General features: G+C 43.7%; 1 protein-coding gene across 1 annotated transcript in view; it reads left to right on the forward strand.

Annotated features, from left to right (window-relative positions):
- Positions 1-781: 781 nt before the first annotated feature.
- Positions 782-27,933, forward strand: part of LOC149320128 (glycerophosphodiester phosphodiesterase 2-like) — a 36,376-nt gene continuing 9,224 nt past the window's right edge. Inside the window, exons 1-11 of the mRNA XM_089512997.1 lie at positions 782-856; positions 3,256-3,471; positions 5,726-5,829; positions 8,166-8,259; positions 9,516-9,575; positions 13,458-13,556; positions 14,710-14,803; positions 16,157-16,302; positions 20,024-20,106; positions 21,206-21,356; positions 23,525-23,749. Coding sequence (XP_089369123.1) covers positions 3,283-3,471; positions 5,726-5,829; positions 8,166-8,259; positions 9,516-9,575; positions 13,458-13,556; positions 14,710-14,803; positions 16,157-16,302; positions 20,024-20,106; positions 21,206-21,356; positions 23,525-23,749 — 1,245 coding nt within the window. The 5' untranslated portion in view covers positions 782-856; positions 3,256-3,282. The remainder of the gene's footprint in view (positions 857-3,255; positions 3,472-5,725; positions 5,830-8,165; positions 8,260-9,515; positions 9,576-13,457; positions 13,557-14,709; positions 14,804-16,156; positions 16,303-20,023; positions 20,107-21,205; positions 21,357-23,524; positions 23,750-27,933) is intronic.

A 27,933-nucleotide genomic window follows, 5' to 3' on the forward strand; every position in this document is an offset into this window, starting at 1 on the left:
AAAACAACTGGTGCAATAATCTCCTTAGTTTATGAGGCTGAAAGTAGTACAGTACCTGGAGATATTCTGTCTGTTCATCTTTGCACAACAGAGAGAACATCAATGGACATTGAGCAATGGATTCAAGCTACAGGGAAAGAGTTTCCACCTAAACATTAGGAACATTTCTGAGAGCAAGAGTTGTCCAACAGTGGAACACGCTGCCTCAGAGTGTGGAAGAGTCTCCTTCTTTGGAGGATTTTAAACAAAGGCTGGATGGCCATCTTTCGGGGGGTTGCTTGGATTGTATCTTCCTGCATGGCAGAATGGGGTTGGACTGGATGGCCCTTGGGGTATCTTCCAATTGTAGGATTCTAGGGAGCTTATCGCATTGCTTATTAAAATGAATTTTCTTCGCCTGGCTTAAATTTTTAATCTAGCGGCATCCTGATATTAACATAAGGATTTTGCCACCGAATTTGCTGCCCGGGTCCATCCCAGGTCCATCCCCACTCCCAGGGGCGCTCCAGTGGCCACTTTCTTAAGAAGGAATACTCCTGGTTTCGAAAAGAGGCACACAGAGCACCCCTGGGAGCAGGGATGGACCCGGGATGGACCTGGGCGGTGGTGGCAATATCAGGATGCTGCCTGATTTATAATTTAAGCTGGGAGAGGTAATTAGGTTTAATAAGCAATGGAGTAAGCTTCTAGTATTCTATGAGTTGTGTACTAGATTTAGTGTCTTCACATTTTCTGTACAGTAAAGACACATACCATAAACTGGGTATTTATTTCCACAGGGGATAAACCCTACAGTGCCACCAAACAACTATTTGTGAATTGTGATTTCCTTTCTGGATCAAGGAAGTTTGGTAAGGTATGTTGTAAGAATTATTTCTTGATCAAATGGCCTCTTGATAATTATACCCATTTCTTCCGTGGGATGCATCTGGGATAAAATGTTTCTGTTTAAGAAATCACAGGCAACATTCCCCATGAAAGCTACATGGGGGAAAATATTATGAAATGAACAGCTCCCAGACTCATTCTGGCCGTATTTTCAGTTTCATTCTCAATTCATTCTGACCTCTCCTCTGTTTATATCATGATTTTTACAAAAACAGAAGCATGTGTACATGAAGGTGCTGTCTTATCAAGGAAGCAGAACCTTGCAGTTTTAAAAATCATCACTTGAGCAGAATAGAGATCTTGCCTTTCTTTGCTCCAGAATGCCCCTAAATGCACGCTAGGAGGTATGGAGGGCATTTCTACAACGTTTGAATTTTTTTTGCAAATTTTTTCAAAGGTACTTTTGTATTCAAATGCTCCCCAAATGCTCATAAGGACAGAGGTTCTTAACCTTTTCTTTACCAAGGAGCCTTTTTAAATATCTCTTGTTGCCATGGACCTTCCAACTTAAGATTTAAGCAATCATAATAATCATAGTAATAATAATTGAACACTGAACCATTAACAATTACACCGTCTGTTACTCCTTCCCTTAGAGGTGCCAGAGATGGAGCGAAGATTTTTTTTCATGTTTTTCCCCACCAGTTTCTAGCTGGAGTGTATTGAATGGCAATGCACAGGCCCAGCCAGCTAGTAATCTACACAGGCTTTGCTGGATAGACCTTCAATTCTTTGTGGACCCCCTGTGAGGACACTGTGGCCCCCTCAAGAGTCTCCAAACCACAGGTTAAGAACCACTGCACTTGAAGGCATGCATGGGGTGCATTTTCACCTGTTTTGTTTTTTTGTTTTTTTTTAGATTGTAAGCCTGAGGGCAGGGAACCGCCTAATTAAATATAAATAAAGGTTAATAATAATAATAATAATAATAATAATAATAATAATAATAATTGATGGTGTCTTCCTGCATGGCACAAGGTTGGACTGGATGGCCCCTGAGGTCTCTTTCAACTCTAGGATTCTATCCTACATTGTCCTCGTATGTTGTAAATCTTCACTCAGGTAGTTATCAGATGGTCATGTTTCACCATCCTGTTATTACGGTGGTTCCGTCTTTGGGGTCCTCCAGATGGACTACATCTCCCATAACCTTCCATTATGAAGCCCAGCCCTCCCTCCAGTCCATCTGCCTTGGTCCAGGCCTCGGAGGTAGAGAGGAACTGCTGGACCTCTTACCCTTTCCCTCCACCACTCCCTTCTCCTTCTGTGTCATGTCTTTTTAGATTGTAACCCCGAGGGCAGGGAACCGTCTAACTAAAAAGATTGCATGTACAGCGCTGTGTAAATTTACAGCGCTTCATAAATAAAGGTTAATAATAATAATAATAATATTTGCTGACTATTGGCCAAATTGGCTGTGGCTTCTGGGAGCAAGTGGAGGACCAAAGGTCAGAACCATTGGGAACCAGCTCTCCAGATGAGCAATGGAGAATGCATGGCAGCTGTTTCTGCAATCCCAGTGGATGAAGTGGTACTCTATAAAAACCTGTCGGCTAGTCTAGACCAGACCTGATCCACTGAATCAATGATTGAATGGGGATCAACCCATAGAGAAATCCAGTTGATTCAATGCCTCCGCTTTAGTGGGGTTAGCAATAGGATTTAGACCGATGGGAAGTGGTTACACTAGTGGAATGTATGCAGCCATGAATTGAACAATGGCCCAAATGGTACAACTACCAATGCAATTCTAGGCTGCATCAATAGAAGTATAGTGTCTAGCTCAAGGGAAGTAATAGTGCTTTGGTCAGACCTCACCTGGAATTCTGTGTCCAGTTTTGCGCACCACAATTCAAAAAGGATATTGAGAAGTTGGAGTGTGTCCAGAGGAGAGTGACCAAAATGGTGAAGGTTCTGGAAACCATGCCTTAGGGAGCTGGGTGTGCTTAGCCAGGTGAAGAGAAGGTTGAGAGGTGATACGATACCTTGTTTAAATATTTAAAGAGGTGTTATATTAAGGATGGAGCAAGCTTGTTTTCTGTTGCTCCAGAGACTAGAACATGGAACAAACGATTCAAATACAGGAAAAGAGATTCCACCTCAACATTAGGAGGAACTTTCTGGCAGTAAGAACTGTTTGACAGTGGAACACACTCCCTTGGAGAGTGGTGGAATCTCCTTCTTTGGAGGTCTTTAAACAGAAACTGGATGACCATCTGTTAGGGATGCTTTGATTGTGAGTTCCTTAATGGCAGGGATTGGACTGGATGGCCCTTGTGGTCTCTTCCATCTCTAGGATTCTATGATTCTATGTGAGGGAATTTGCACATTCTTTGGCAAGCATTTTTGACTTTGTTCTGCTTTTAGGAGGAAGATAAGGTAGAAGCTCTGCCAATGGACAGTAGCCCCATCACCGTCAATAGCACCGGCTTTGGGAAGGAGACAGTAGTTCCCAAGAAATCGGTCTATAAGACCAGTCACCGTCCTTTCATCTTTTGCCTGATAGGAATCTATAGCTGTCAGTGGCAGAAGTACAACCAGAGAAGTACAACAGTAAAGCCAGGGAAGTGCTGCTGTGGCAAGGTAAATGTGGATTTCCACTCTTTGATGAGGAGCTCGAAAACCCATGCACAGGTATACAGGAAGATACAGATTTTAAAGGAAAATGGGTTTAATAATGTTGACTGGGCTATAGCTCTTGTTAAGCAAACTGGATGCAGGAATGTTGCTTTGCTGGGTATTGGAAGATTGGAGAAAGCTACCAATTTCAAAGAGAGGAAGGTAGAGAGCAAGCAAGGGCGCCACTAGCGGGGCATGGAAAGTGTGGGTTGTATGAAGTGACACCGTAAATGGGGGTGACACCACTGCTCCCCAAACATCTGCCTTTGGGCAGAAACGGGCTGTGGCATTAGCCTGTGTCTTTTTAAAAAGCTGGAGGTCAGCAGAAGAGGGCAAGGCTCACTGAGAGGAAAAAGGAGAGGCCTCTTTTTTAAAAACAAATTAAAATACCTGTACATGTGCAATATCAAATTCTGGTTCCTCATCAAGTTCTGAGTGGAGTATCATCTTAAGCTGTCAAATCAGGTCTGGGGGGTAGGCTGGCCGGAAGAGATCCGTCTTGATTGCCTTCTTAAAGGCATCTAAGGTAGTAATGAGACGGCTCTCCTCCGGCAAGCCATTCCACAGTTTGGGAGCCATCACAGTGAATGCCCTGTGGGAAGTTGATCTTAATCTAGTCTTTGGAGAATCCAATAGGTTCTTCCCTGTAATAATAATAATAATAATAATAATATGGTTTATTTATATACCGCTATTCCAAGGATCATAGCGGTGAACAACAATAATACAACAGTTAAAACATCATAGACCACAAATTACAGCAATAATACAACAATTAAAACATAATAGATCACAAATTACAACTCCCCTGTACAAACATCATATGCTATAAAACAATTAAGAATACATGAAAACACCCCTATACAAATAGCAGGGGGGGGGGGGAAGTTCCACCCGGTGGCGTGGGGTGTGTGGCAGCGTCCCTCAGGAGGCCAGGGAGCCGGCTTTTCAGGAGGGGCCTCTCTCACTGACCCCTCCCCCCTGGTAAAACGCTGCCGCAGCGGCAAAACAGTCCTCCGCAGTTCTGGGGAGCTTCTTCCCCGGTGACATGGGGGGGGGGGGCAGCGGCAGAAGTAGTCCTCCACCAGCTCTCCCAGCTCGTTCCCCAGTGGCGTGGGGTGTGTGGCAGCGTCCTGTAGTTCTGAGAGTGCGGGGCAGATTGTGTAGGGAGAGGCAGTCCTTCAAGTAACTTGGGCCCAAGCCATGTAGGGCTTTAAAGGTAATGACCAACACTTTGTACTGCGCCCGGAAACTAATCGGCAGCCAGTGAAGAGATCTTAAGATTGATGTTATATGGTCAGTCCTAGGTGTACCGGTGACCAGTTTGGCTGCTGCATTTTGTACTAACTGAAGTTTCCGAACTTGATACAAAGGTAGCCCCACATAGAGTGCATTACAGAAGTCTAAACGAGAGATTACCAGTGCATGCACCGCTGCTTCAAGGTCCTTTCGGTCCAGGTAGGGATGCAGTTGGCATATCAACCGAAGTAGGTACCAGGCACATCTGGCCATCGCATCTACTTGAGATGATAATTGTAGTGATGGATCCAGAAGAACCCCCAGACTGCGTACTTTGTCCTTTAGGGGAAGTGTGACCCCGTCCAGGACAGGTTGACAAATCTCCATCCCTGGACTTGGGGAACCTATCGTGAGTACCTCCGTTTTCTCTGGATTCAGCCTGAGTTTGTTTTCCCTCATCCAGCCCATTACCGACTCAAGGCAGGCGTCCAGAGGAGAGATGGCGTTCTTAGACACTGCGTCAGTCAGAGACATAGAGAATCATATTTGGGTGTCATCAGCATACTGATTACACTGCACCCCATGTCTTCGGATGATCTCTCCCAGCGGTTTCATGTTAATGTTAAACAGCATGGGGGACAAGATGGCGCCCTGAGGGATGCCAGATGTCAGCTCTCTTTTGGAAGAGCATGAGTCCCCCAGCATCATCATCTGGAATCTTCCTGAGAGGTAGGAACGGATCCACTGAAGCGCAGTGTCCCTGACACCTAACTCCCTCAGGTGTTCCAAAAGGATACCAAAGATACCAATTGACTAAGTGATTGAATTATTGATTGAATTACTGATAATTTGGTGTACTTGTAAGATATAAGGGCATGATTGTATAATATATGATTGTTGGAGTTTATTTGGGAAGAAGTGGAAAAGAAATTTAATTGCTTAGAAACTTAATATCCTTTTTTGTTGTTCTTCCTTACAGGAGGAGTGTGTATTTTTTACACTGTTGCTTCTAACATTCTCTCTCTGGCTCACCTTTCTATACATGTGGGGAGAAGCAAAGAATGACTATCATAACTTTGATGGGTAAGTACTCAGGTTATGTCACCTATGAAAAGAGTGTTTGTAAAGAAAAGGATCATTGCCACGAATGGGGCTGGCAGTAATAATAATATCACTCTACATGCTCACAGTGTCATGTCAGCAGGATGGGAAAAAAATCAATGGTCTATGGTTCTGATTTTCATCTGTGCTGGTAAACTCTGGAACTTATCCTGGATTGGCATTTACCTTTACATTACATGTCCACATAAAATGCTTGCAGAATTTCAGGGCTTCCCTAGTGAACTTGCTGATTTATGAGGATAAATGTTGTCTGCACCATTTGAAGATTTGTTACCTGCCCTGTACACAAAGTTTTATTCACCCTATAGTCATACTCTCCAACTGTACTGATGTGGTTCTGACAGTTCCAATTAATCTTCTGTCTTCCTATTTTTTCATCTGATTTTAAAATGTCCTCATTTCTCTTTGCCTCTTCTGCTCTTTGTGTTCAGCTTACCTCTGTTGCTGCAAAGTGAGTTCAAAGTACAAGAGTAGTTTGCACTCATTTATTTCAATTGGGGTGGGGGAGAAGAATATTGCTTTTCCCAGCAGTAGCGTCACTGGGGACGTGTGGGGTGTGTGGGCTGCACCGAGTGACACCCCAGAAGGGGGGTGACACCCAGATGGGCCCCCGCCCCTGTGGGTGGTCCTTGGGCCCACTTGGGCACTCCTGAGGACCGTGCAGGTGCACCTCAGGCCCGTCTAGGTGCCCTTAGGGGCTGTGCAGGCACCATTTCGGTTCCTCGGGGCACGCAAGCACCCCTTGGGCCCACGTGGGAACTATTTCAGTTTCTCAAGACGACACGGGTGCTCCTTGGGCCCATGTGGTTGCCCCTAGGGGCCATGCGGGTGCTTTTTGGGCCCGTGCGGGTGCCTCTAGGGGCTACATGGGCTCTTCCCTGGGCCATGTGGGTGCCGTTTTGGCCTGCGTGGGCGCTCCCTGTCCAGGAAGCAGGAAGGCCTTTTGCCAGAAGTCACACCCCTGGACGTCCCACCCCTGCACTGGATGTCACCCAGTGCAGGACTGCCACTGTTTCCCAGGATGCTCAGGCAAAAGCAAACTGCTGCAGCCTCTTGTAGCTTGTGTGTTCTTCAGCATTGATAACTTTTGCAATATTCACCACACTCTGATGTTGCTTTGCCTCACGTGTCCTGGTCATCATTTGCAAAATCTCAGAGGGTATGTGTAGTAAACAGTAAGACACTGTCAAAGTTTAGAGAGGGGTGTCATAAAGGAAGCCTTGACATTTGCATGGGAGTGGATTCTGTTAACAAAATGTTGCAAAACATCCTTCCTCAAAATGTCTCCTCTTGTTCAGGGTTCTAGCCACTAAGTAATATCTATCATTCCCTCACAAATTCCACTTGCCCCCCAACTCTCATTTTAGATCTGCATTTCTGATTAGGCCCAGTCCTTACTTTAAACTGGCAGGTGATTCCAACCTGAGAGTTAATGTGGTGTAATGCTTTGAGTATCAGACTAGGGAGATCAGGATTCGAATCCCTGCTCAGTCAAGAAAACCCACTGGGTGGCCACGGGTGAGACACACACAGTCAGCCCCATAAAACCTCATGATAGTTTCACCTTATGGTCACAACAATAAATAGGGTTGGTGTAGTCCTAGCACTTCTGCACTATCACACTACATGTAGGGAACATTTCAAAAAGTGAGATTCCTTTTCTGCAGTGTGTAGTGATAATGTTCCAAACTAACTTGAGTCCAAAACATACTGCAGAAATGATCCAGTTTGAGATGTTTTAACTGCCTTGGTTCAATGCTAGGGAATCCTGGGAGTTGTAGTTTATTGTGGCATCAGGGCTCTCTCTAAATGTCTCACAAAACTACAGTTCCCAGAATTCCCTAGCATTGAGCCAGGGCAGCTAAAGCAGTCTCAAACAGGATTATTTCTGCAGTGTGTTTTGGACCTTTGTCTACCACTTTAGTACATGGACCCTTGGTGTCAGTTGGGTTTGGTTCTAGGTTTGGTTCTTTGCAGATATCAAAATCCATGGATGCTCAAGTCCATTATATACATTGGCATAAAAACATGGTGCCCCTTATATAAACTAGCAAAATCAAGGTTTACTTTTTGGAATTTATATTTTTTGAATATATTTCAGGCTATGGATGGATGAATCCATGGATAAAAAAATCAGTGGATATGGAGTATACCACTGTGTATACTCTAGAGCAAGTCTAAGTTGGTGCTGTACACCTTCACAACCAAGAAGGAAGAAGCAAATCAAGTTATCTGTTACATCCTACCCACTCATTAATTCTATTGCTATATGTTATTGATTTGTGTTGTACTTCTAGGTATGCCTATGGAAATGTAGGCTTCTGGTTTCAGTGGTCCACTTTCGTCTTGCTTTTGGCTATGTTCTTCTTCTCCTACTTTTTGTTCTTGCTGGTAAGTGTGCAAGTGCGACTATTTTTGTAAGTGCAACTATTTCGGTTAAGAAACCCATAAAGGTAAAAAATTTGGCAGCCAAATTTCAGCTAGGATGTGGAACTGACACTGTTTTATTTAGATAGTGAAAAGCCACCTCAGTGGCAGAGTATATACTTTGTGTGTGGAAAGTCCCAAGTTCAATCTCCGTTGTTTGTTTGAGCGAGCAAGTATGTACCTTACCATTGGGACTCATCCAAACAAAACCAACCCAAATAGGTAACTCTTACTCCAGGAATATCTCATTGCTGGAAGAGGTAACTTGTGATAACAGCCACAAGTGCTGAGACAGGTAACTGTCTAATATGACTTCTCCCAATAAGCTAGGAATCATTTACCATTCATATAAACCTATAGATATATCTGAGACTCAGTGAAATGTAGTGGTTTTAGTGTTGGACTACCATTCTTGGAAACCAGGGTTCAAATCCCCACTCTGTCATCGAAAGTTGGAAACCCACTGAGCCTCAGACAAAGGCAAAGGCAAAAAAAAATTCTCTACAGAAGTCCAGCCAGGAAAACGTCCTGATATGTTCACTTTAGGGTCTAAGTCGCAAATGACTTGAGAGGATACCACAACAAAATAAATTTACCTTCTTCCTCTCCCAAAGCTGCTTTAAAAAGCCTCTCCTTAATAATTTGATTATTTTCCTTCTCTGAATATTGGATCCAGTAACTCAGCAGTCTCTGCTTTGGGGATTCTCAGTTTGGCTCATTCACCGGTAGTCAATTTAAAGTAATTGTTTATGCAACACTTTAAAAAGAGAGAACACTAACCTCCATTCTCCAAATGCAGGTATGCATTTGGATATAATAAGACACATATATTGTTATTGTTGTATGCCTTCAAGCCATTTCTGACTTATGCCAACCCTAAGGCGAACCTATCATGGGATTTTCTTGGCAAGATTTGTTCAGAGGCAGTTTGCCATTACCTTCCTTTGAAGCCGAGAGTGTGTGACTTGCCCAAGCTCACCCCATAGAGGTGAGGGAATACCAATCTGAGTCTTTCAGAGTCCTAGTTCAATGCTCAAATTCAATTGTAAGTTCCTAATCAAGCAGAAAATATGTTATAGATAGAAGAAACCTCACTTCTATTGGTTGAATGGAGAGTTATAATGATAAGCTACTGGGAGGAAAATAGCAATTGATTTACTAGGGAGGCAGATCTTTGGTTTTGGGTCCCTAAATTGCATTATAACTAAATCTGCTCCTAGGTCGTGGCATTTTGTTTGTTGTTGGAGAATCAACAGCTGTATCTGCACTGGAGCCACAAGGTAATGCCATTTAATCTATTCCATCCCCCCCTCCCCAAAAAAAAAATCAATGAAGATTTCATTTTTTCAAAAGCATCATCAATCAGTTGGCACATAGACCACCTGCAACACTTTGTTATTGAGGGGCAATGAACAGGAAGAAGGAAACAGTGGAAGAGAATATTTGGAGAAAGAGGCAGGAAAGAAGTGAGGAGGAAATAAAGAGAGAAAGAAAAGGAGGAAGGACTGGAAGGTTGGGAAGATAATCAAAGAAGGAAGTAAAAAGACAGCAGGCAAGAAGAACAGAAGCATCTGGAAAAGAAACAGGGACCAAAGCAGGGGACCCCTCTTTGCGCATTTAGAAAATGCTTATATATAAAGGTTGTGCTCTACCATTAGGCAAAATGAGGCAGTCACCTCAAAGAATAGATACTGGGACGCAGTTTGTCAGAGATGGAGGGGGGAGCTGTGTGCCAGCCCTTAAGATAGCATGCTGCCTTCAGATATAGGACTTTTTCAGACGAGCCAAAAAGACGGGAGCATAGAAGAATGCTCCCATCAATGTTGCACGACTTGGAAAGTCCCATGAATCAAAAGTAGCTGGGAAACTCCTCTTTATTCACGGAATAATGACAGGATTATCGCAATGTCACATGGCCTGCCCCACGTATTCATGGGCTTTGGTTTTCACAAACCAAAACATTTCTACAGCCCCATGCATTTCCCTGAATATCTCTCCCAAGCCCTTCCAGGTTGCTCACACAGCTGGCCTTGATGGATCATGGTACTATCAGCCTCCTGCTCCCACATCTGTTCCTTATCTAGCTAAGCAATTATTTTACTTTCCGCAGGCACTATAAATCCCATTGACTTTATTTATTTAGGGCCCTGCTTAAGCTTTGTGAGCTTTGCTGGGACTTGGCTATCAGGTTGGAATTGCACTGCTGCTTCTGCCTTCTTTCATCAGCCTGAGAAAAGATGTGGCAGAAGAAACCATTGTGTGTGTGTGTGTGTGTGTGTGAGAGAGAGAGAGAGAGAGAGAGAGAGAATGGACACTTGAAGCTGCGTGGGGAAGACATGTCTCTGGGGAAGGAGTATCTGTGTTTGATTCTTGGAAAGAGTCCTTTGTCTTGGAGCAAATCCTGTAATTAAAATCTCTCCCTTTCCAGCACACACCAGTCTCCAGTTCAGTTCTGTAAACCCCCTATGCACACACCTTGCCTTTCCCTTGCCCTTGTCACCTTGGGAGCAGCAACTGAGCAGCTGATTGAGCAGCAACCAAGAGGCCTCTTGTCTGCACTGGCCTTTGCTGCAAGGTTAGCGCAAGTAAGAGGCCTCTTGAAAAGTCGCAGGACAAGCCCAGCTGGCATCCGGGCTGTGCACGGGTTGCATTCACCCAGCCAAGTGGAATGCGATAACACCCGTTTTAAAAATTAAATGCACCTCTATCCCATCTGGGATAAGGCACTTTAAATACAATGCAATAAACTCCCTAGAGCCATATTGCATGACGAAACAAAGGAGAAACAGAGCCAGAGAGTAGCACCTTTCTCTATGCCTTACCACATGATGTTGTAGTCCTTCAGTTCTCTTCCCACGAGAGACAGTCGTAACAGTGTGTCTTTTGCCAAACATATTTCTCCAGCTAGACAAATGACGTGCTTTTAAAACCGTCTCCTGCAGAAAGACAAATGAAATGTTACAACATTATGTGGTAAGACACAGAGTAAGGTGCTACTCTATGGCTTTGGCTCCACATTCTTTTCCTGTGCAATAAGGCTCCTAGAATCTATTTACATCAGGGGTAGGCAACCTTTTTGAGCCGGGGGCCGGGTTGTTGTCCCTCAGACAACTGGGGGGCCGAAGCCAGGGAGGAGCTCCCACCCTTCGGGGGCGGGGCCGCATGCCAGGGGCGGAGCTTTTGGCCGAAGGGAAGGGCTTGGGCACCTGTCCCAGGGCCTTCCCTTCGGCTCTTCCCTTCGGCCGAAAGGGCTCCAAGGGGCCCTTTCGGCCGAAGGGAAGGGTTTGGGCACCCGTCCCAGGCCCTTCTCTTCGGCTCTTCCCTTCGGGTGAAAGGGCTCCAAGGGGCCCTTTCGGCCGAAGAGATAGGCTTGGGCAGGCTGCCTCCTGGGATCCCCCAGGGCCCTTGCGGCCCCAAGCTTCTCTCTCCAGAGGGAGGCCTGGGGCCGCATGGGCTGAGAAGGAGCCCGCGGAAGTGGCCTGCCGCCTCCGTGGGCTCCTCCAGGGCCCTTGCTGCCCCAGGCCTCTCTCTCCAGAGGGAGGCCTGGGGCCGCATGGGCCAAGAAGGAGCCCTCGGAAGCGGCCTGCCGCCTCCGCGGGCTCCCCCACAGCCCTTGCAGCCCCAGGCCTCTCTTTCCACATTAGGGATATGCCATCCCTAAGCAGTAGTGGCCTTGGCGGCGGTGGCTGCGGCAGGACCGGGCTGGAGCCGGTCCTGCCACCTCGCCGGGACGGATCCGGCCCAAAGGGCTGGGGGTTGCCGATCTCTGATTTACATTGTGATGATCCTAGAAGAAGCAAGAGGGGGGGGAAGCCTCGTGTGGGTTCACCTGAGGCTAGGTGTCATTCTTTCATTACCTCCTCAGCCTTCCTTTGGACACTTGACCCCAGGGGCAATCCAATAACTGGCAATCCAATAACTCAAAGGTAAACCTAGGGGACTCCCACCCAAGTCATAGGATTTTACAAGTGAGAATGAAACCCCCAGCTATATCTGAAGGACTGACTCATTCCCCTACTCCTGGGTCGCTGGACCTTAGAGAGGTAATTCTGGAGTCCTACCTTACACCCAAAGGCTGCCAAGTTGTACGCTGAAACCTTTATGATCTCCCCCCACTACTTGCTAAGTGGAAGTACAGTTGGCCCTTCTTATACACGGATTTCTTATACACGGATTCAAGCATACACGGTTTGAAAATGTTCAAAAAAAGTATAAATTTCAAATATCAAACCTTGATTTTCCATTTTTTATAAGGGACATCATTTTGCTATGTCATTATATTGAATGGGGCTTGAGCATACACAGATTTTGTTATACACGGTGGATTTTGGAACCAAGCCCCAGCGTATAACAAGGGCCCTCTGTATTTATTTATTGACACCACCCATAGCCAATTGTCCAATTTCCCCAGATACAGTGTGGGCTGGGCAAAAAGGTCCAGCTAAAGGAGAGAAAATTCCTAGCTGGCCCCAGAGTGACCAGCCAGGATCACATTGCACTGTGGGCAGGAGGGTGGGCTGTAAAGCTGGACATGGAAGAGTAGGTGGTCCTTTTATCACCTCTAACTTTGCCCCCCTGCACAGCATCCCAGGTGCATTATGCCCTACATGAAGGCCTCTGGTCTCCATCTCTGGAGGCCATCAAAGTGGCCTCTCCCTTGCAGTGGTGTCTGCCAAACAGATCCAGAACCTCATTCTCTAACTCATGAACCATTCCACTAACTGGGGAGTTATAAGCCACCTTGAACCACACATACTTTAAGCAGTAGGATATATCTGGACTAATTGATCCTGATATGATCCCAAATGGAATCATCAATGGGATGAATTGTTTGATTTTCTTCCCCTTGGGTTTGGGGGACCATCACTGATAGTCTAACATCTACTTCAGGCTTGAAAGATATAAAGAGATCCACTAGGTCTTTTCTGGGGTGGGCTGTTCAAATGTCATGTGTATAAGTCTGTCCTATGCCAGAGGTGAATGAACATACAAGCTCAGTCTTCCTCTGCTAAGAATACAATATTGTTGGGAGGACTAAGGTAGATAGAATTAGCTGTTTATAAAACCTGGACGTTCTGTCGTAAGTTTCATAGTGGGTTTATCTTTTTGCTGAAACCACAAAAGTAGAATTTGTAAATAATTTGTAATGTCTGCTCCTCTAGGTAATGATACTCTTCTTCATGCTCCTCTGTATTCTTGCCTTATCCTTAATAACACTTCTGTGGAGAGGACAGTGGAATACATTTTACCTTTCATTTCAGGTAAGTCTCTACCTTCAAGTCTCAAGTCAAGTTTCAAGTCCTTGCATGATACTTTCAAGTCAAGTGTCAAGTCTGGAGGCCAACTTTTAAAGTGGGGTGAATTTCTCAGAAAGGAAAAGCAAATACATTAGGCAATAGGTTTGAGGTGAGGTTTAAAGTCTGTTGAGCAGCTTTGTCCTCACTGAACATCACAGGATCCTTCTAAAGCTTTTTGGAAGCTTTCAAGCTCATTGCATAACACATTTGCTGTTCCCTTGTGAGAAATGCACCTTGCTCCCTGGGAGCAGGTTGCGCCTGCTGCTCAAAGTGAATGGCACCAGCAAGTCAGTCACTAAAAATACAAGTCTCAAGCCAAATCAAGTCAGGATGTAATTTATGCCAAGTCAAGTCCATGTTAAGTCATTGAAGTGACTCACATCCAAGTCAATGGACTCAAATCTACATCACTGGGTATCTCAGCCGTGCATGTAGACAATTTTGGATTTTGGAATATTTCAGATTTTGGAATTCTGGATAAGGGAGACTTAAACTGTACCTAAAATTTGCTAAATTATATTTCTCCAAAAGGTGACTGAATTCAGTATTTGTTTTGGTATATATCTTTGTTACCTTCAGACTTATCGCATGTATGTTAATTCAGTTTACCTCTATCCAGTTTAAAATTTAATTCGGGCAGCCTCCTGATGTTATCAGACAGTTTTTACTGCCGAATTTGCCACCCGAATACAGCCCGGGTCCATCCCTGCTTTCAGATCCGCTCCTTGCAGCTCTCTTCAGATCTGAGAGTTTTCCGAGTTAAGAAAATGGCTGCTGGAGTGGCTCTCAAAGCGGGGATGGACCAGGGCTGCATTCAGGCGGCAACTTCGGTGGTGAAAACCATCTGATAACATCAAGCTGCTGCCCAAATTAAATTTGCCTAAGGTAACACCCCTCTAGCATGATTCTATGGTCTAAAGGTATACCATAGAATTGCACTGGCGGACCTAGAAAATGTTTAAAGGGAACATTTTTTTTTTTTGGACACATGTAAGTGAAACTTTGTCCTCACTTGCTGATCACATTTTTTCAAGCAGGCAAGTTTTCAAGTGGACCCTAAAGCATCCTAAATGTCTTTGAACCCTTCTTTATGGGGTTATTTTGTCTTTACCAACAGATCACTGCTCCATTTCTTCACTTTGGTGCCTTACTTGCCATGATCATCCTAGCTTGGCCAGTGGCATTGCATTTCTTCAGGATGAGAAATAAAGGTAAAGTAATGCCAGCTAGTAAACAAGACCACTGCTCACACAGTACTTAGAGCATCTGTCCCTTTGTTGGTTCTTTGCAGTCACATCAGCAACATTATAGCTAAGATTAGTTTGATTTAACTAATCCTCTGAAAGAAATGAGAACTATTAGGGTGTACTGGTTTGTGCATTGGACTTTGGCATAGTTTCTATTAAAAAGCCCCATTGATATTGACAAATTAATCAATAATTCAGTCAACCCTCCACATTTGCGGGTTTGACCTTTGCTGATTTATTTGCGGATTGATTAATATGTTTTCTCTAGGAATATCTAGATCCTCCAGTGCGACTCTGTGGCCAACTTTTGTCAGACGTTGAGCTGGAAGACCTAGAAATTCCTCGAGAGAACACTTCTCTGTGCATTTGTTGGTTCTCCAGCACAACGCTATGATCATCCTCCTACAGCAGATGTTGACCACTGAGTTGTGCTGGAGGACATAGAGATTCCTAGAGAGAACATATTAATCAAATCCACAAATAAAGCCCCCAAAATCAAAGCCACAGGAAACCAGATTCCTAGAGAGGTGTTCTTTGAGGTTAAAAATCAATAGTCCCTCCCCCCAGTTTTCCCACTTTCATGGGGGTCCTGCATCCCTAATCCCAGCAAATGCGGAGGTCCTATTGTATTGATATGTTTGTTGGGGATTACCATCATAATTAATTAGATGGAGAGTATAGGAATCATTTCTGTTGGATGATGAGACAGCACTAGGGGCCAAGCATACCTTTCCCCATTACCACTTGGTTTGCTAGTTGTCCTGATGCTGTCTTTGTGCAATGGCAATTTAGCGGCAATCTTAAACCTCTTTCTGATATGCATGTAGGGTACTATAATGAGCAACATATTTTCTTTTGAAAATTGTAAGAAAACTCCAACGATTCCAGAAGATAGCCCCTAGGTTGCCAGCCTTGCAAATCATTCATAGGAACGGCTTACATGCTTTCAGTTGTAGTTCATTTTGTAGTGCTTTTATTGGAAAAATTTTCAGTGTCCTTCTAGGACATCACTGTAATCTAGGCTGCATCCACCCTGCAGACATAATTCAGTTTGACACCACTTGAACTCTCATAGCTATGGAATTCTGGGATTTGTAGTTTTGTGAGATATTTAGCTCTGGTGCCACAACAATCTACACATCCCAGGATTCCATAGGGAGGAGCCATGGCAGTTAAAGTGGTGTCAGACTGGATTATTTCTGCAGTGTAGATGCTTCCCTGGATTGGAAACAACTAATTTTCCATCTTTGCTTGGGACTGTTTAAAAAACAAACAAACGTATGAATGTAAGTCCTTGTCTATTTTTCTTTTATTTAGTGATGCAGGTCTTGATCCTTACTCCTTACCTGTGTGTCCTCTTCTTTCTTCTCTTCATACCTTTGGGAATGCACTCACCCTGCATTCGGAAGAATGGGACTTTGGGTCCCAAGCCGCACCTGATTGGCCACAGGGGAGCACCAATGGTAGGTGGAAATGAAAAGAGGTGGAATGATTTTATGTTATAAGTCTTCTTCTACCTCTGCCTCCTCTGTCAGAGGGGTGACTGTCTAAGGCCCTATTTGTGCCAGCCTGTGGGCAGAGTTAGGGCATAGCGTCCGACCACTGGATGCCCTAACTCTGCCCCTAGGGTGCCATTTTGGCACACGCTAGTCTACACAGCATGCACCATAATGATGCGACTCCAGCACTGCATCTATACGATGTAGCGCCAAAGGGCTGTCATAAAGCCATGCTGCTGCAGCTATGGCACCCCTTGGAGAGTGCAAAAGGAGCTGCTTTTTGTGGTTCCTTTTTGTGCTCCCCAGAGACCTAATTGGGGCTGCGGCATGCAGTTGCCGCGGCCTTGGTCTGACCAGTAAAGTGTGGTCTGTATAGCCCCTTAGTCTGTTAGCAAGAAGACTTTCTGAGCATGTTTTAACACAGCTATAATCGTGGGAACTACGATTGATGCTTCCAAAATAGAGGACAAATTTCATGAGGGCTACCATTCCGTCAGTGACATATACATAATTACTTCATACAAACACACATGGTTCAAATTATTCACTGTAGTACAACAGGAGTTTTGTGTTGACAGCAGTGGAAGTAGAGTTGTGCCTACAGGGACATAACCAAGGGGGGGTTCTTGGGGTCCGGTCCCCCCCTTCTGTTACATAAAATGAATGGTGTGTGCTGTTGCGCCGCCGCACCCAAGCCCCATTATAATGGTGGCACTTAGTCTGGACCCCCCCCCTTCCCAAAATCCTGGCTACGTCCCTGGTGCCTACGGAACATTGTAAGTGTTGAGAATCATACGAGCCAACGAAACTGAGAAATATGCAGCCTTACATGTTGTCAGAGAGCCTTGTATTTGTGAGCTTGTAACAATTTTTTAAACTGAATGATATACATATTTTGCTTGCATATAAGATTTATTTGTAGTATAATAATAATAATAATAATAATAATATAGGCGTAATTTTCATTTGTTATCAATATATGTTCCTTTCAATGTGAGTAAGTTATAGATTTGTGTAATATTATTGTACTAGCATCAGATTACTGCAATGTAATAGTATTAAGAGATCATATTTCTAGGGTATATCAGACATAGTGTCGCTTCAATATGATGAAGTTGTTTGTCATATAAGTCAGCCCTCTGTATCCACAGATCCAATCATCCACAGCTTGTAAATATTCAAAAATAATATAGCAAACCTTGTTTTTGCTATTTTATATAAGGGACACCAGTTCACTACCTTGATATATTTAATGGGACTTGAGCATCAACAGATTTTGGTATCCATGAGGGGATCCTGGACCCAAACCCAAACAGATACTGAGGGCCCAGTGTAGTTTATTATAAATTTAATTTTACATAAGTTGCTGCTATTATTTTTGTTTTAATCTGTTAGCAACAAGACTTTTTGAGCATATTTTAACCAAGCTCTAGTCTTGGGGACTATGACTGATGTTTCCAAAATACAGGACAAACTCATGAGAGTTTCCATTCTGTTTGTAACATATTCATGCATACTTCATGCCACACACATGGGGCATATTGTTCTTCATAATGCAACATGAGTAGCCCATTGATAGTAGCAGAGGTGGAGCTGCATATGCAGCAATCTTGCATGCTGTGTTTATGTGCTGTGTATTGTGGTTTCACATGGCATTTGTGCAGTGCAGTTGCAACTGTAGTTATGCACAACACACCCAATCATTGACGTATTGTGCAATCTTGCTATTCCACATGGGGGTTGCTAATGCAAAATATTGTCGCAGGTAGTTATTTATAGTTCTTTGAGGAGGCAATCCATATGCGTCAAATTTGAGTGTGTCTGGGGTGTTTTTTCTCAAAAATTATGTGCCCCAATCAGCAGCGATGTATACAAGTCTTTTACTCCAAGTGTCAAGTCGAGTCTCAAGTCCTTGTGAGGTACTTTCAAGTCGAGTCTCATGTCTGGGAGTCATCTCTTAACAGGATAAAAGGAGGTGGGGAACAGCAAACACATTGATGGGGCTTGAAGTCTGCCTGCAGGTCTTGCCTGCTGCTTAAAGTAAATGATGCCAGCAAGTCAGCTGCTAAAAATATGCACGTCGCAAGTTGATTCAAGCCAGTGCATCATTTATTGCCGAGGCAAGTCCAAGTCAAGTCACTGAAGTTACTTGAGTCTGATTTGAGTCTGAGAAGTTTATCGCACAGACCCTGAAGCGGGCCCGTTGCATTCCAAAACGGGGGCGCACATGGGCGTGCACGGAACAAGATGGGGCTAAGAACGGAACAGTTCTCAGAAATCGCGCCTTCTGGAACGGATGTAGGACGTCATTGGAATGCCCGGCAGCAGCAGTGGCGTTCCAGTGTGCGGTAAACTCTGTTCTTAGCCCCATCCTGTTCCGGGCGTTTTGGAACGCAACGGGTCCGTTTCAGGGCCCATGCAATAAACTTCTGAGTCAATTGACTTGAATCTACAAGTCAGCATCAGGACCTTGAGACATGCAGCACAGTGTACTACATTGTGCCCCCACCAACCCAATGCCCCTCCCTTCAAACCCTGCAGGTTACTGTTGTGGAGTTGTTCATATCTGCACTGTCAGGGTGAGAAAATGTTACAATTCTGGCTCTGTTGTGGGCCCAGTTCTGATTATCTCTCAACACAATTGCTCCTTACACTTTTAATAAGAGACAGTTAGATGCATCCACAGACTTAATGCTGGAAGCAAAGAGGCATCAACACTTCTTTCTTTTTAGCAATCAGAGGTAGAGAGGAATCTTTGACTGCTTGTTGTTTTCATCTGTGTGTTTCCTGATCCATATAACTCAAGTCCTTTCTGCTTCATACAAGAGGTCACATCCCTCCCTTCCTCTCCAAAAGTTATTGTTAGTGTTTTACAGCCTTTGTCTAAGAAGGGAACATCCATGATGCTTTTCAGCCTCAGGATGGCTCATACACCCACAAATGAAAGTCAGCATTACAGACGCTTCTACTAAAGTATAGGTAATTTTTAGTCTGTTTACTTTCCTATTTCTGATTAATTTCTTGCCACAGTAAATGTAAGTTTTACATGCTAACCTTACTAGAGCATCCTAGTAATTAGAGCGTGTCCAGAGGAGGGCAACCAAAATGGTGAAGGGTCTGGAAACCATGCCCTATGAAGAGAGACTTAGCCTGGAGAAGAAAAGGTTAAAAGGTGACATGATAGCCCTGTTTAAATATTTGAAGGGATGTCATATCAAGGATGGAGCAAGCTTGTCCTCTGCTGCTCAGGAAAACAGGACCTGGAACAGTGAATGCAAACTACAGGAAAAGAGATTCCACCTAAATATTAGGAAGACCCTTCTGACAGTAAGAGCTGTTTGACAGTGGAAGACACTGTATTGGAGAGTGGTGGAGTCTCCTTCTTTGGAGGCTTTTAAATAGAGGTTGGCTGACCATCTGTCAGGGGTGCTTTGATTGTGTCTTTCTGCATTGCCAAAGGGTGTTGGACTGGATGGCCCTAGTGGTCTCTTCCAACTCTGTGATTCTATGTCTTTCATATTTCTATCCTATTTTAAACCTGAAGCTGTTGTTGCACTGATATTGTATTAAGCTGTACTCTGCTTAATATAAATATCAGTATATCCTACATTTAATGTGTCCTATTTTGGCCCAGGAATCAACATTTTTTGTCAGTCCACAATCTCTCACTCTTGTTTTCTGACAGGTGGCTCCTGAAAATACAGAGATGTCATTTCTCAAAAGCATTGAATACGGTGCTTATGGTTTGGAAACTGATGTGACAATTAGGTAAGAACCTGTCACTGGTCACTGTGTGGAATGGTTTTTCAATTACAGTTTTCAGGCAGAAAAGATCCACGTTAAAACTCCACTTAAGGATCCTTAAGTATTGGAATTCCAGGATATTTTTATGGGAAATGAAAAGGCTCTTTTAGATGAAGATTTTGTTTGTTTTTGTTTTTAGCACATTAGTATATTATTTTAGTATTTCAACATTTTGTAGTATTGTGATTTATAGTTCATTTTTTATTGTGTATGTTCTAATGTACCACCCTCTGGTGAAAAGGGCCTTCTAAACAAATGTTATTAGTAGCAGCAGTAGTGCTCTTTTAGGCGACAGTTGGCCCTTCAGACCCCTGTAGTCAACCAACCATGGCTGGAAAATATTTTTTTAAAACATTCCAAAAAGCAAACCTTGATTTTGCCATTCTATAGAATGGACACTATTTTACTATGTCGTTGTATTTAATGAGACTTGAGCATCATAGCTCTTTGCGTAGTCTTTACAGGGCCCTTCACCAAAGGTTATGACATAATCTAATCTGACTAGCAATAAAGTTTTCGGATGTGATCCAATTTAATGTATGATTCCCAGCCCCAAGGGGCTTCTCTGCCCATCTCTTTCCACCTTTTAATCATTTCCCCAATGTTTACTGTTTTAAAAATGGTTTTTTTTTGTGAAATTTAAATCTTGAGCATTATCATTTTTATAGTCTTATATTTTATGGTTTAAATTTTTTGTATACTTCCCAGAGAATGTATTGCTAATGGGTAATATTCAAATACTGTAAACAAAGAAACACTGAATTAAACCATTAAGCAGGTGGCTTCATTCCTGTGACAAATTCAAAACAGAGGAAAATGAAATTCTTTGCCAGAAGGGGGAAATGCAAAAATACTCAACAAGGATACTCAACAGGAATCAACAAAAGGAAAGATTCAAACTAAGCACTTCTCATAGGGGTGGGGTAGAACTTACAATGCTGTAACTTCTAGTTTCCCACAGCAGAATGACAATGAAGAGTGTTTAACAACATCAACTTTGCAAATGATCTGCATGGAATTCAGAACTTGGTATGAGAAGGTGTTTCCCCCCCTGTTTTGACAGCTTTGATGGTATCCCCTTCCTTATGCATGACCAGACTTTAAAAAGAACCACTGACATTGCGGCTATATATCCTGAGTTTATGTATGAAGACGCTGCCATGTTCCCATGGTCACATCTGGAGAAACTGAACTCTGGAAAGTGGTTCTTTCAGGTATGTTTCTTTGGAACTTGAAAAGAGACACCTCTTCTCAGTTCACATCCCAAAAGTGTCTTCTGAAAAGCCAGTAGCTGGAATAGATTTCCTAGAGTAATGCTCTGTGTAGACCGGCCATTAAGGCCTGCCTGGGGATGGAGTCTGGGCATCGCGTCCATATAATGCACAGCCTGACTCCAACCCCAGGGCCCCATGATGCTGCGCACCACACCACACAGTGTGCGGCACCACGACATTCCTTTGGCACTGTGTCAGTACAATATGGCGCTGAAGGAATGCCATAATGCTGTGGCATTGTGGCTATTGTGCCCTTTCCAGGGTGCAAAAAGGAGCCGCTTTTTGCAGCTTCTTTTCATACCTGGAAAGGCCAGATTGGGGCCGTGACTTACGGTTGCCATGGCCCCAATCTGGCTGTAAAAGGTGCGACTAGAGGCTGCCCCTTCCCGGCTGCATGCACAGCCCCTAATCGTGCAAAAGCTTCTCAGAAAAGGCTTATCACAGTCCAGACAAATCATTGGCCTACCAAATTCACAAGTATGTATCTTATTTAACTGTGGTGCTTCTGGTTACAGGAAAACTCCCATATTCTTCTAGAGGACAAAAAAAAGCACACAGTCCCTTCTAACAGTCTTTTTCTGCTGTAGTTTTGCCACCCCTCCTGAGAAATTGAAGTTGTTATGTTTTGTAACATCTCCTCAATTCAGTTGTGTCACTAGGGTTGGTGTCACTCAGTGCAATAACTCATGGTGTAACCTCCCTTGCCATTGACCTCCTCCCATTACCACACCATACAGAATCCTTAGTCATGTTTTTTGTAATAATGTACTAATCGTAATTCCTGTATACCACTGAACGGTTGTTGTGACATAAACAACTAACAAAATTACAATTATACTTTTAAATTACAGTATTATGTGCACAGCCTAAATATATTTATATGTACATTGTTTCATGTGCAAACAAAAATCCATCAAACAGTGATACTTTTATTGGCCCACCAAAATGCACAATATACTTGTGCATTTCTGTTGGCCAATAAAGGTATCACTGTTTGGTGAATTTTTGTTTGAATTTGCTAAATGGGCAACACAGCTACCCCTGTGTATTTTCTGGATTGTTTCATGTGGTTAAAGTGGAAATTTGGTAAGAAGTGATTTATATATATATATATAAATTTTAAAATCACTTCTTACACCTAGGTCCTCTTCTTTCTTTTCCCATTGAGCCGTGCCCCACTTACACCATCTCTTCAGCCTTTTAAAGGGATGCAGGCAAATACTGAACCCTGTTTCTGCCCAAAAGCAGATGTTTGGGAAGCAGTAGTGTCACCCCCATTTAGGATGTCACCTGATCTGGCCCACACTGCCAGGCCCCCTAGTGATGCCCCTGCCTCAATTGACCCTACCCTTTCAGTAGATTCCACTAGTGATAGATGTTTAAAAAAGGACAGTTTGCTTTTGAATGCAGGTTTGTTGTTTCCAAATTTCTCTGGGTCATAAAGAAGCAAAATGGCTCCTCCTTCCGCAAACCTTCGGGCTGTATTCATGGGCCAAAAGGCCCGTTTTCCCCTTGGCATGGCATTGTCCTGTATGGACAATGCATGCCAATAGCCCCAAGCTGGGATTGGCCAGACCAGACACTGATCTGGCAATTCCAGTCTGACTCTGGCACAAAAGCCCCTTAATGTTTCCTAGAAACTCTGCCATGACAGCCGGCAGCCCTCTTACCTGCTGCCACTGCCATGCTCCCTTTGAAGGTCCCAGTCATGGCCTGTGACATTGAAAGGAGGTGCCTGGCTATGTGAGTGAAGCCAAGTGCCTGGCTTCTGTCCTTATGAACTACAGCAGGGGCCTTCAGAGGGAACGTGACGCCAACCGTAAGGGTGTTTGTGGCAGCATTCACGTCTCCGTGGTGTGGCAATGAGTGGTCATGCAAACACCTGCTGATTGCCAAGCTGACCCAAGATAGGTACCAGAGTTGGCAACAGGTTGGAATCACTGGCAGGATACCATGGAGTTGGCCCGTTGTATCCTGCCTGTGTGTATAGGCCCCAAGTGTACTTACACATTCAAGTTAGTGCCCTAAAAAATTATCCAAAACTGGTTTTGGTTTCAAAGATAAACTACGTCTACCTGATTCCTTCCTCTCTGTGCATTTCTTTATAGAAAAAGCCGTTCTTTGGCATGCCTGTGCTGTCACAAAATGATCGAAAATGGGCAATGGATCAAAAAATTTACAAGTTCATTGATTTTTTGAAACTTGCTGAAAAGAAGAAAAAATATGTGATCTTTGATATTTACCGCCCTCCGAAGTATCACCCTTACAGGAATACCTACATCCAAAGGCTCTTAGAAGTCCTTCAAACTGAATCAAGGATTACACCCAGTTTGGTATGAGGGATCTCTTCACTCCAACTTCCCACCTCTTTCATTCATCTGATTTGTTTTTACCTTGAGAATGGCAGATGTGGGCCTGGTTTTGATCTGCTGTGTAACACATTTTATTTTGTGCACACTTAGAGTTCTCATCACAAGTGGTTTATATAAATGGCTGAAAGCAATAATTTGTGACTCTTCGACAGGCAGTGGGTTAGACTTTCTTAAAACCTATTGTATTTGGGCTTATATTAACGTTCTGTCTGTAATGATTGGTTCATACAGATGTCTGAAGAATTTGATCTTTTGCAAGATCAAAAAACTGGCCACCTTAGATTTTGCACTTTTCCAAATGTTGCAATCCAGTTTATGGCTGAACAGGATGTAAAGTTGTCAAAATGCATCTGAAAATGTATTTTTGAGAGAAAATATATTTATAAATGCATATTTTGGGATAAATAGTTTTAAAAATAGCTTCTCCCAGTACATGTTCTTCTGTGACCAGATTTCACTTCTCCCATATGCAAAGGGATCTTGTAGCACCTTTGAGAATAACTAACCAAGAGCTTTTACACACCAGCATGAAAGGCTGGCTGGGGGGCAGAGTCAGGCATAGCATCTCCAGATGCATGCCCTAGCTCCGCCCCAAGGGCACGGTGCTCCTCTGGTGCTGCGCCCACACAACACAAGCCAAAGGAGCGTGGTAGAGTCGTGGCACTGCGGCTATCGTGCCCTTTCCAGGCCTTTTTGCGGTTCCTTTTCGCACCCTGGAAAGGCCAGATCGGGGCCATGGCATGCGGTTGCTGCAGCCCCAATCTGGTTGAAGGTCAGCTCAGAGGGGGGAGCAATCCTGGCTGCTAACTGCCTCCTGAAGACAGGTGCTATGTGAACTTGCACCCAGCAGCCAGCTTCAGGAAGATGTTGGCAGTTGCAATCATTTTGAGGGGAAGAGGGGTAAAAGAGCAAAATCTCAGCCATTCACATCACCTGACTGCCTGAGAAGCAAAACTGAAGTGGAAAGGACCTACTGCACCAAGGCAGTAATGAAATAGCAGGAGATTTAGAGCCCATTGACAAGTTTTGCTCATGAATGAAAAGATGCACTACAGAAATGACTGGAAGGCAAGGCAGCAGCAAGATGGGTATGAAGTTAAGTGATTAGTACCAGCCAAAGATGCTTTTATCCTATTCAGATTCTGCTTTTTAGACTTGTGTGATAAAGTCCTTGGTTCTGTTCTCAGATGCATGGAGTCAACTGGTATCCTGAAGGACATTCTAACCAGACTGTATGAATAGCCATAGAAATGCAAAACCTGTGGGCATGGTGATGAGGTGACAAGTTCAGTTTTAACCATGGTTGTTGAGGGACAAAGGCAGAAGGAAAGATGTTGGCTAAGGCCAGGGTGGATGGATAAGCTTATGAGTGGTGGGGAGACTTCTGGAACATGTGTGCAGCTGGGAAGCAGAAAGGAGATGTGATCAACTGGCCAAGGGTGTCTTCGTGTGGCTGAGCTGTTAACCAGTGTTATAATATGTGTAGTGTGCCACAAAGCCATTGTCTCTGTTCAACCTACTGTTGATGGATTCATGTTTGTGGATATATTCCAGTTCAGCTGTTTCTCATTCCAATCTTCCTTTGTAGTTTGCTTTGTTTTGTTTTGTCCAAGGTCCATTGTCCTTAGAGTGGAAATGGAGGCCCAAGGATGACTAAAGTGCTCTGCAGTAGGTTTTTGTGTCGTCCTATTCCTAACATCTGATATATGGTTATTTATCCTCTGACATAGAGACTGGCCTGTTTGCCCATTGTAGAGTGCTGAAGGGCATTGTTGACAAAGGATGGCATTTATCACATTAGCAGATGAGTGACTGAAAGTGTCTCTAATACTGTGGGTGATGTGATTAGGTCCTGTGATGACATTTCCCAAGTAGATATGTTGTTGTTGTTGTTGTTGTTATTATTATTATTATTATTATTATTATTATTAACCTTTATTTATAAAGCGCTGTAAATTTACACAGCACTGTACATACAATCTTTTTAATTGGACGGTTCCCTGCCCTCAGGCTTACAATCTAGAAAGACACGACACAGAGGGAGTGGTGGTGGGGAAGGGGCATCTCTAGTAGGATAATACATATAAAATACATAGCAATACAGGAAATGATTCAATAAAACAGACAACAAAAGAACATCAAATAGCAAGTGACAATTATGCAATGCCTGGGAATGCTGCCCTGAACAGAATGGTCTTCAACTCCGTTTTGAAGCTGGTTAAAGAAGTGATGGCTCTTGTTCGCGGGGGAAGAAGGTTCCAGGAGTGAGGGGCAGCAAGTGAAAAGGGGCGAATCCGAGATGGGGCAGAGGAAATCCTGGGCTGGAACAGCAGACCTTGACTACCAGAACAGAGGGCCCTAGTGGGAAGGTGAGGGGAAATAAGGTCTGATAAGTAAGGAGGGGCCAGCCCATGGAGGGCTTTAAATGTTGACAGCAGGAGCTTATACTGAATGCGGAAAGGGAGGGGAAGCCAGTGAAGGGATGCCAAGACAGGAGAGATATGGTCACAGCGGTGGGTGGATGTGATAATGCGTGCAGCTGAATGCTGGACAGAGATTAAAGGACGGAGGTGAGAAAGAGGAAGCCCAGCCAGGAGGACGTTATAATAATCCAGTCGTGAGATCACTAGGGCATGGACCAGGATCTTGGCAGAAGAGGCAGAGAGATATGGTCGGATTTTGGCAATATTGTATAAAAAGAATCGACAAGCCTTGGCTGTGGTCTGGATCTGAGGGATACACGACAGAGAAGAATCAAAGATAAAACCAAGACTGCGGGCTTGCTGGACTGGTTGAATAGAAATGTTGTCCACAGAGACAGAAAAGGAGTGTTGAAGGGTGTGCTTAGGAGGAAAGACAAGAAGCTCCGTCTTGGACATGTTGAGCTTCAACATCTGGGTTTGTGTCAAGATCTTGTACCCATCTCACCATCTGTATTGTGAGTCCTCCTGTAAGTAAGTAACTGTCTGAGATTGGGAAGCTGTCTGTAGACAAGTAAAGGCCTTCCACCACATTTGAGAGGGCAGTATTATTTTTCAAAATAGGTTGTAACTCACTGTAGTTATATCTGAATGGTCTCAGCTGGGAGCTGTATGTGACACCAGTGGGGTTCTGTAAATTCCTGTCTCCAATCTGTTTTGTATCATGAAGTCGAAGGCTTTCATGGCCGGCATCCATAGTTTTTTGTGAGTTTTTTGGGCTATGTAGCCATGTTCTAGAAGAGTTTATTCCTGACATTTCACTGGTCTTGCCTTGTTCATTTATTTTTACACAACTGAGCACTAAAGATAGAATCGTCCATTTCATTGTATTCCCCATCACCATGTATGGATATGAGAACTGGACAGTGAAGAAAGTGTATATGAAGAAAATCAATTCATTTGCGATGTGGTGCTGGAGAAGAGTGTTGAGACTACTGTGGACAGCCAAAAAGACCAACTAATGGGTCTCAAAATAGATCATGCGTGAACTCTCTGGAAGCCAAGATGATTAAAAGGAGATGTCATACTTTGGTCACGACATGAGAAAGCATGACTTATTAGAAAAGACAATTATGCCAGGAAAGGTGGAAGGCAGTAGAAAGAGAGGAAGACCACATGCCAGATGGTTAGACTCAGTCAGGGTGGTCACAGTCCTGAATCTACAAACCCTAAGCAGAACAGTGAAGGATAGGGAGTCTTGGAGATGCATCATCTACAGGGTCACCATGAGTCAAGGTTGATTTGAGGGCAGATAACATTAAGAACATGGTGGGTACTGTAGCTTTAGGAATGCTTGTTGTAAATCCATGAATTTGGCATCCCTGTCTTGTGGGTCTGAGCAGATGTGAGTGTATCAGAGCTTGGCTGTGAACTATGGATTTGGTAGTGTGTTCACGATAGAAGTATAAATATATTAAATAAATAAATAAATAAATAAATGTGTCCCAGGTAGAAAAGAGGTTTCTGGGTGCAGGAGTTAAGGAAGTGTTGTTCTAGATCTGCCATAAAGATGTTGGCATGTTGTGGTGGTATGCTTGTGCCCATGGTAATACTGTGCTTGACTATTTATGTCCATTGATGATTTACACATTCAAGTTAACAATATTTCCATGGGCACATGCATGACACCACAATATGCCAACATCCTTTTGGTTGGGTAGATGA

This window comes from Sceloporus occidentalis, unplaced genomic scaffold (assembly GCF_023333645.1).
Source record: "Sceloporus occidentalis isolate IW3139 unplaced genomic scaffold, rSceOcc1.0.p SCAF_2, whole genome shotgun sequence".
NCBI lineage: Eukaryota > Metazoa > Chordata > Lepidosauria > Squamata > Phrynosomatidae > Sceloporus > Sceloporus occidentalis.